Raw genomic sequence first — 9776 nt, 5'->3', positions numbered from 1 at the left:
CAAAATAAACAGCTAGTAATGCAAAGAAAAAAAGACACATTTTCAGTAAATAAAATAGAAGAAGGCTGAGACTGTAGCCCCAGCACAGGGAAGTCTATCTTACTCCTTAACTAGGCAGAAGACAAACTGAGTTGGGATGGCTGATTGCAAGGGGGTATTGGACCAGTGGGACAGCCCCCATAGGTGTGTCTATGCAAATGCTTTGTTTTTTAACAAGTCTTATGCCTAGTTACTCCTGTGGAGATTAAATCAATATCCATTGGTGAAGACTGTATGAGTGGGCGGCGACTGTCGGAGGACGTAAGAGAAAAAAATATTTTAGCTAGAATTACACTTAAAAAAATATGTCTCTCTTTCAACTTGCATACAAATTCAACTTATGAACAAACCTATAGAACCTATCTTGTTTGTAACACGGGACTGCCTGTATTTATGTAGACGTTCATTGTTAAATATGGCCGGGGGGGGGGGGGGGTTTTGAACTAGGCCGCTGCAGTATGCATGCCTTCCTTTTGCTCACTCAAGAGGGGGCTGACAGCCATCATGCACATGACATCATGGTGTGCCCTGACACACATGCGCCTTGGTGTGCATGCGCAATGATGCATGGCCTCATCATGCACGGTACATGTGTTGGGAGAGTCTGGCTGCAATTTTACACCAAAACCTTATGTAAGCACATGTCTGAGCATGCCTGTTTCTTGCCTCTGATGCAGCCAGTTTGATCTGGCACAACATGTTAGGCATGACCTCCGCTGACATCCAATGCCCCATAGAGATGCATGGGGTGGCCGTTCAGTTACGCCAAAAAAAAAACAAAAAAAAGAAAAAAAAACGGACAGGCGGATCTGAACGGTCTGCCTGTGTGAAAGGGGCCTTACCGTGCTGTGCTCCCAGCACAGTAGCCAGCGAATACCGGAAAGCGCCAGGTGCATACTAGCTTTCCGATCACGTGATCGCCATCTCCACCCCCTGGCATTTAGAACTCTTAAAGGGCCAGGATGCAGCTGGTAGGAAGGGGTTTATAATTATTCAATTTTTATTGATTACTACCACTATATTAAATGTATTGATTAACATTTGATATCCATCTTTTTAGCAATTATATGTTTGCAAGACATTTCTAAAACACAAATAAATGTAGATTAAAAATTTCTAAAAGTATAAATGGATCAGCTGCATACAGTGATGTGGTCCAGCAGTGGTATGGGGACTTGCTGCTAGAACAAAATCATGTTGCGTGCTTCTCAGTCATGCACAGGATGCTTTGTATTTTATCAAAGAATACAAGGCTTCCTCTGATTAGATGAGGTGATCATCATGGCATCGTCCACTCGACTTGGCCAGTCATTGTGTGCGCGCGTGCTTTTTAACGTCTCTGAATCAGCCCCACTTTTTTTTTTTCTTCTGTCCCCATGCAGCTGCCAGAACACAGCATTGTATACAATTTGTAAATGATGCCATACAGTGTATACAACATTCAGAAATCACTGACAGGAGTTTTTATCCTGGTTTCTAAAACTTAGAAGTTTTTTTTTTTTCCTACATTAAACAGATGCAGTATTTGAGGCGCACACACAATCATGAGCAACACACATTTACCAAGTTACAGATCATTTATTGTGACTTCAGAGCAGAGACACTAGACCTTCCAGTAGAGAAAAGCTATTTAATGTGGAGAGTGTGCAGTTAGGGCTGCATGCGGTGCAGACAAGACAGGACCCTGCCACGTGAGGGGAGGAAAGCAGGAGCTGCAGTACACTGGAATCGGGCTTGGCAGGCTCTGTAGCGCACAGACAGGCAGCTCTGGAATGGTTCACAGTGCCGGTCCTCCATCCCTACGCAGGTGGCATCAATATAACGGAAAGAACCCCCACCATCCTTTACAGCACTGGGACGAGGCTGGCTCCACAGAGTGACTGTCCAGCCGCAGCTTAACTGTTTCATGAAAACATCCAGTGAAATTTGCTCAGTAACTTCAGCCAGCCAGGAGAAGGAGGACAAAACTCATGGTAAGAAGGCAGTTTGTGGAAGTGTGGAAGGAGGGGAGAGGGTCAAGCTGTGTCCACGCTGTGATCCGCACTCTGCCCACAACGCAGGGTAATCATTGCGGGCAGACCGTTCCCGACACCTGGAATGAGACAGAAGGCACAAAGCCAAGAGGAAACAGTCAGCCTGGGATGGGGGGGGGGGGGGGGGGGGTGAGATCATGGGAGGACAAATTGAAGTGAAGGATGCCAGGCCTAAGAGGAAATCATGGGATACCTAAAGTAAATATAGAAGGGAGCAAAGGAAAATAAATTTGGAGATATGCAAAACTAGACAGCACTGAAAAAAAAAAAAAAAAAAAAAAAAAAAAAAAAAAAAACACACTAATTGATGTGTGATCAGATAACAACTAAAAAGGGGGAATGGAGGGTAGTATTACAAAGGAGAAAAAATATTGCAGAAGTTCAACCAATGAAAGGAAGGGCGCACAAAACATGTAGGCAGAGTTACTAAGGATAGAAAACAAAAAAAAAAAACCTGACAGGTAGAGATAAGAGAAATAAAAGCAAAAAGTCACATCATGCAGTGATAGAAGAGAAGAGGAAACAATGACAGAAGTATTGCCAGGAAGAAACAGAGCTCAGGGTGTAGACATCAAGGAAAGGATAGTGATAGAGGAAAATGAGAACGGGGAAGGCCTGTGACTGGAGATCAACAGACCAGAAAATTAAATAGAAAAAGCATTTCTCAAGGTGCAGACGCACAGATGTAATAATTTCTCACAGGGAGGGAAGGCAGGCACAATCTGAATAAATATTAGGCAAAGAGGCAATGGAGTCAGAGTTAATATGGACGAGGCGTCATGCAGTTAAGGTAGGAGATCCAGGAAAGGCAATGAAGCAGGAACCCAAGGCAGCAAACAAAGGATGGCGTATCCAGAAAGCACAGGGAATGAACATGCAGACCAATCATGGTGAGGAGAGATCTCTCCGTGCCTCACATACCCACACTCTAGTCCAGAGTGACCCTCACTCTATTCGCAGCAGCTCCACTTCAAAAATGAGCGTGGCATTAGGGGGGATGATGCCTGGATGTCCCGTGAGGCCATACGCAAAGTCTGGGCTACAGGTGAGACGCGCCCTTTGCCCCACACTCATCTGTAAAATGGAAAAACATGGAAAGTGACCAATGCAGGCAGCGGCCTGTTCAATGACCTGTGTCCCAAACACCCCACCTTACCTGCACCATATCCTGCTCTCAACATACACCTAACTGAAAATCTTAATATACCAGCATTCCCTGCATTAAGGGAGAAGCATCCCAAAAGCTCTAATTTCACTTTAGGTTTGTTAAAAAACAGCACATGGTGATAATTAGTTAATATGCTTACAGATTAGGGCTGGGCGATAAATCGATTTAATCGATTTTTTAGTTAGAAACTGTTTTTTTTTTGTAAACGAGTTTTTTTGTACAATACTTTTTTCTCCCTTGCAGCCGAACTCCCCACCGCCGCGCCCAGATGTGACGTCAGCTGCGGGGCGGGCGGTGCGTCTGTACAGGCCGGGGCTGCGGCGCGCTGTGATAGGTACAGTCTCCCCGGCCTGAATGTGACGTCAGCTGCCGAGAGAGGAAGCGGGCGGTGCGTCTGTACAGGCGCACCGCCCGCTTCCTCTCTCGGCAGCTGACGTCACATCCAGGCCGGGGAGACTACCTATCACAGCGCGCCGCAGCCCCGGCCTGTACAGACGCACCGCCCGCCCCGCAGCTGACGTCACATCTGGGCGCGGCGGTGGGGAGTTCGGTGGTTGCACAAAAACGAGCCCAAACACAGACTTGCCAGGCATAGCCTATATGAGAAGAAAAAGACTTCTAGAAAACAACGTAAAGAAAGGAAAAACAGAATGAAGAAAGTCAGGGGCACAGCCAAAGCAAGCGTGGGTGCTGGTAAAAAGAAGGACTAAAGGATCCCAAGATGATCAGAAGATTGTACTTTATTCCAGGATCTTGTAATTAAAATTATAAAAATTGAAAAATAAAAAAAAATAAAAATTTAAGAAAAAAGTATTGTACAAAAAACTTGAATTAAAAAAAAAAAAAAAAAAAAACGTTTCAAATTAAACTAAACGTTACTGGGGAGTTTGGTTCCTGTGCAGCGGGCTAGGAGCTGGCTGGAGCCCAGGCCCAGGGTGTGTGTAGTTACGCAGGGCCTGGGGCTGGCTGCACAAGGCAGAAAAAACTATTGTAGAAAAAACTCAAATTTTTGAAAAAAAAAAAGTTTCAAAGTCAAACTAAAAAAAGGTGGCCGGTTACTGTGGACTCGTTCTCTGGACTGTACCTATCGCAGCGCAGCCCCTGTACAGACGCACCGCCCGCAGCTGACGTCACAACATCCAGGCGCGGCGGTGGTCCGTCAGTCAGACACACATACAGCGCTTCTCCTTCCTCAGTCCTCCCTCAACACAGTGAGCTCTCCTCCCTCCCCGCTCGGCGCGACGCCCCCGCGTCTTTTTACTGTCTAATGTCTAGTAGTCTATTGTTTTGGGATTCTACGCATTTTAACTCTTGAGGAGTTAAAATAGCAATAAAGTTGCACTTTTGACACTATATCTGATGTCTGAAGTCATTTTTTAAGTGCATTGGAAAAAAAAATTGAATCGAAACTCGAATTTTTCTTTAAAAATCGAAGATTTTTTTTTTTTAGGCAAAATCGCCCAGCCTATTACAGATATCACAAGAATCAAAGCAATTTACAAGCAGTAATCTGTGCTGTGTGGCAATAGCTTAGAGGAGTTGAGAATTCAAATAGTATTAAAACCCTTTATTAACCACTTTACGACCAGTCACTGTGCCTCCTACGTCGCTGGACTGCTCCCCTTGTGGGCGGCGCCCACGCGCCGCCGGAGGCTCGCTCCCGCTGTTTTCAGTCACAGCGGGAGTCGGGCCAGGGGACGAGCAGCGGTGATCACCGCTGCTCTTCCCCGATCGTCGGGGAATCGAGTTTGGAGATCCGCTCACTTGTGTAAACAAAGCGGGCAGATCTCCTAAGTGACAGACCGTGACAGATTGCAGGGTTCAGCATAGCTGAACATGCAATCTGTCCCTGTGTCACTAAGTCACCTCCCCCCACACACGTTAGTAAGCACCAGGCATACATTAACCCCTCCCTCTCCAATAAAATTAACCCCTTCCCTGCCAGTGTCATTTTTACAGTAACAGTGCATATTGATAGCACTGATTACTGTAGTAATGTCACTGGTACCCCCAAAAGTGTCAAAAATGTCAGTCAAGGGTGCGATCTGTCCGCCGCAATGTCGCAGTCCCGCAAAATAAAAAAAACGCGCAGATCGCCGCCATTACTCTTTAAAAAAATAAAAATAAAAAACCCAAAAATGACAGAAATCTTTCTCTTAGTTAGTAAATGCAATAACTTTTGCGCAAACCAATCAAAATACGCTTATTGCGATTTTTTTACCAAACATAGGTAGCAGAAAACAAATTGGCCAAAAATTAGAATTTCATATAAAAAAAATGTGAAAATATTGTTATTTTTTAAAAATTTATGCTCTTTTTTGTTTTTAGCGCAAAAAGTAAAAATCGCACAGGTGATCAAATACCACCAAAAGAAAGCTCTGTTTGTGGGAAAAAAAGGACGTAAATTTCGTTTGGGTACTGCGTCGCACGACCGTGCAATTGTCAGTTAAAGTCGTACAGTGCCAAATCGCAAAAAGTGGCCTGGACGTAAGACAGCAAAATCCTCCGGTGATAAAGTGGTTAAAAAGTAATTAAAAAACATTTACTATTTTGGCCAATTCTATCATTTTGCATGCCCCACTCCACTTATAACATGTTTAAAAATGCCCCGCAACCCCATAAGGGGGTAAGAAATATCACTATATTCAAATGCATTCATATTTTGAAAAATTTGCATTCATATTTTAATGGATCAGTACCAAGGAAAGGGATAATTGCAGTGCCTAAATGAAACTTCATTAAAGTTCTGTTTATGGTGACCATGTCAATACATATGGAGTAGAAGCTATCAAATACCCCAAAATTCAGGAGAATGCAGCCTATCAGTTTACAGGAAATACCTGTGGAGAACATGGCAATTACATAGTTACAATTAAATAACGTGCTGAAAAAACATTTACCTGTGCAACACCTTCCTCCCAGCCACGGATCACCTCCTTCCGCCCAATGACAAAGCAGAAAGGCTTATTTCTGTCCCGAGAAGAGTCAAACTTCTTGCCATTCTCCAAATATCCTATAGATGAATAGTAAAGCATGAAAATTATAAGCGACAGACCAGTAAAGAAGGAAACTATATCACCTTAAGAGCAAGAACAGAAACTGCAGCCCGTTACTAACAAAAGGTCCTATTAACTGACTAGAGATGACCCAAAGTGTGCCCCTAGTTTAAAGGAAGAGTTCACGTTTAAAAACGGAATTTTTGTAAAATCTTACCTGTAAAATTCCTTTCTCTGAGTCCTCCGACAGTCGCCGCCCCTTCATATTCATCACCAATGGGTTATGTCCTCTTATCCGTAGGAGTAGCTAGGCAATAGAATATGTTAGTACAAAAGACTTTTAACATATCCCCACCCCCAGGGGGTGGTCCCCTCAGTACATAACCCTCCACTTCCTGTAACCAAACCAGTTTCAGTGAAATAGCAGTAGAGAGTACATGAAAAACCCCAAAAGAGGGGCGGGGGCGGCGACTGTCGGAGGACTCAGAGAAAGGAATTTTACAGGTAAGATTTTACAAAAATTCCGTTTTCTCTTACGTCCTCCGACAGTCGCCGCCCCTTCATATTCATCACCAATGGGATGTCCCAAAGCAGTGTAAACATGAGGGGTGGGAAGAACGCAGCCGCGCCCAAGGCAACGCCGTCTCCCCATCAGAGAAAGGAACCTTACCAAAGGAAGGAAACCAGGTGGGCATAAGAACAAAACACTCGCTCAACAGGAGCAAGAAAACCCAGGGAAAAAACAAAAGTCCCAAACAGTCAAAGAACCCGCAACAAGGGCTCTAGGGAACAGCCGCACTAAGAACCTTGCGGCCAAAGGAAGCATCAGCCGATGCCTGAACATCTACTCCGTAGAATTTTGTGAAAGTGTGAACGGTCGACCAAGTCGCCGCCTTACACACCTGGGCCACAGAGGCCCCATGACGACAGGCCCAAGACGTACTCAGAGACCTGGTAGAGTGCGCCTTCACAGGTACAGGGGGAACTTTCCCCTTCAAAGCGTAGGCCTGTTCAATGGTCTGTCTGATCCATTTGGCGATGGTAGAAGCCGACGCCGCCATGCCCTTCCGAGGACCTTCCGGAAGAACAAACAAGGCATCCGACTTGCGAAAAGACTCAGTCGACTTCAAGTAGACTCTAATCGCCCGGACAACATCCAAGGAGTGAAGCAGCACCTCCGTCGGATGCTTAGGCTTCGCGCAGAGCGAAGGCAGGACAATATCCTCATTGAGATGAAAGTCCGAAACCCTCTTTGGAAGAAAAGAAGGGTTAGGTCTAACATGGCGTGGGGAACCCGCACAGGCGAACAAACCGCTGAACATAAGGCAGGGAGAGTCGCATCTAGGACGCATCAGAAGGTGGGTTGAGAAACCGCACAGCGTCCGGTGAGGTAGCCACCTCACCTGGCATCCCTGCACGACACAGGGATGGGTCGTTCAGAAAACTCAGGAGCGATACCTGACTGAACGCTTGATGGCGGGCTGAGAAACCACCGACCCACAACCTGCGACCAGGGGGGTCAGCCCGAGACGCAGCCCGCATGATCCTCTTCTTCCGAAGAACTAACTAACGCTGATAAAATAACAGCTAACAAGAAAGAGAGAAAAAACTCAAATAAAATCCAAAGAAAGGAAAGAGAGCTGAGACAAGGTGTCCCAGCACAGAAACATCCAGCCACTCCTGACAGCTAGACAAATGAAACTGGTTTGGTTACAGGAAGTGGAGGGTTATGTACTGAGGGGACCACCCCCTGGGGGTGGGGATATGTTAAAAGTCTTTTGTACTAACATATTCTATTGCCTAGCTACTCCTACGGATAAGAGGACATAACCCATTGGTGATGAATATGAAGGGGCGGCGACTGTCGGAGGACGTAAGAGAAATAAAAATTTCTTTAGCAGAAAAAAAAAACCCCAAAAAAACAAAAGTGCATTCTTTCTTTTCTAAGAAGCTTCCACAGCACTGTACCAGGTATCAGCAGATCACGGATTACATCATCCCATGCGTGCGAACAGGAGTTCCGGCACAGCCGGGAAGGCATGCTGAGTTGCACAGCTCAGTATAAAGTCAACAGAAGATGGTGAGCAGGCAGGCAAGTATGTAATTGCCTAAGAATGATAACTTTCTTTGCAATAGAAAGCGGAGTGCCTCCTCCTAACCCCAAACAGGAGCCCCGCCCCCCCCCCCCCCACCATCGCTCTTGAAAAAACGGAATTTTTGTAAAATCTTACCTGTAAAATTCCTTTCTCTGAGTCCTCCGACAGTCGCCGCCTCTTCATATTCGTCACATATGGGGGTATTAGACTTTGCTCCGAAGGAGTAGCTAGGCAACAGAATATGTTAACAATAAAGCTTTAACATATCCCACCCTCAAGGGGTGGTCCCCTCAGTCAATACCCTCCTACTTCCTGCAACCATATCTCAGTTTTAGTGGAATAGCAGTAGAGTATACATTCAAACCCCAAAAGAGGGGCGGGGGCGGCGACTGTCGGAGGACTCAGAGAAAGGAATTTTACAGGTAAGATTTTACAAAAATTCCGTTTTCTCTTACGTCCTCCGACAGTCGCCGCCTCTTCATATTCGTCACATATGGGGACGTCCCAAAGCAGTGCAAACATGAGGGGTGGGAAACGCATCCGCGCCGAAAGGCAACGCAGTCTCCACATCAAAGAAAGGAACCTTACCAAAGGAAGGAAACCAGCTGGGCAACAGCAAAAATAAGTGCTCAACAGGAGCAACAACCCAGGAAAAGACAAAAAAACCAGGGGATACAAAAAACTATCCCAACAGCCAGGAGTCCCCAACAAGGGACCCTATGGAACAGCCGCACTAAGAACCTTGCGGCCAAAGGAAGCATCCGCCGATGCCTGAACATCTACTTTGTAGAATTTTGTGAAAGTGTGTACGGTCGACCAAGTCGCCGCCTTACACACCTGGGCTACAGAAGCCCCATGACGGCAGGCCCAAGACGTACTCAGTGATCTAGTAGAGTGCGCCTTCACAGGCACAGGGGGAACCTTCCCCTGCAAGGCATAGGCCTGTTCAATGGTCTGCCTGATCCATTTGGCGATGGTAGAGGCCGAAGCCGCCATGCCCTTCCGAGGACCCTCTGGAAGAACAAACAAGGAGTCAGTCTTACGAAAAGACTCAGTCGATTTAAGGTAAACCCTTATCGCCCGAACAACATCCAGAGAGTGCAATCTCACCTCCTTCGGATGTTTAGGCTTCGTGCACAACGAAGGCAAAACAATATCCTCGTTAAGATGGAATTCCGAAACTCGTTTCGGTAGAAAAGAAGGATTAGGTCGCAAGACCACCTTATCCAAATGAACAACCAGGTACGGAGACTTGCAGGACAAAGCCGCCAGTTCCGACACTCTGCGAGCCGAAGTGATCGCCACCAAAAAGGCGACCTTTTTGGACAACATAGACAACGAGATCTCCCTGATCTGTTCAAAAGGAGCACGTTGTAACACAGATAGAACGAGATTCAAGTCCCAAGGGGGCAAAGGATCCCTCCTAGGAGGAACCAGATGCCGC

At 46.0% G+C, this 9776-nt stretch overlaps 1 protein-coding gene across 1 annotated transcript in view; it reads right to left on the bottom strand.

The window, feature by feature from the left end:
- Positions 1 to 1597: 1597 nt before the first annotated feature.
- Positions 1598 to 9776, bottom strand: part of FKBP1A (FKBP prolyl isomerase 1A) — a 41760-nt gene continuing 33581 nt past the window's right edge. Inside the window, exons 3-5 of the mRNA XM_082272645.1 lie at positions 6141 to 6253; positions 2994 to 3146; positions 1598 to 2131 (exon numbers count right to left, since the gene is read on the bottom strand). Coding sequence (XP_082128771.1) covers positions 3018 to 3146; positions 6141 to 6253 — 242 coding nt within the window. The 3' untranslated portion in view covers positions 1598 to 2131; positions 2994 to 3017. The remainder of the gene's footprint in view (positions 2132 to 2993; positions 3147 to 6140; positions 6254 to 9776) is intronic.

Source organism: Pelophylax lessonae (assembly GCF_965119305.1).
Source record: "Pelophylax lessonae genome assembly, chromosome: 11".
Lineage (NCBI taxonomy): Eukaryota > Metazoa > Chordata > Amphibia > Anura > Ranidae > Pelophylax > Pelophylax lessonae.
This window is presented reverse-complemented; position numbering and strand designations above follow the sequence as displayed.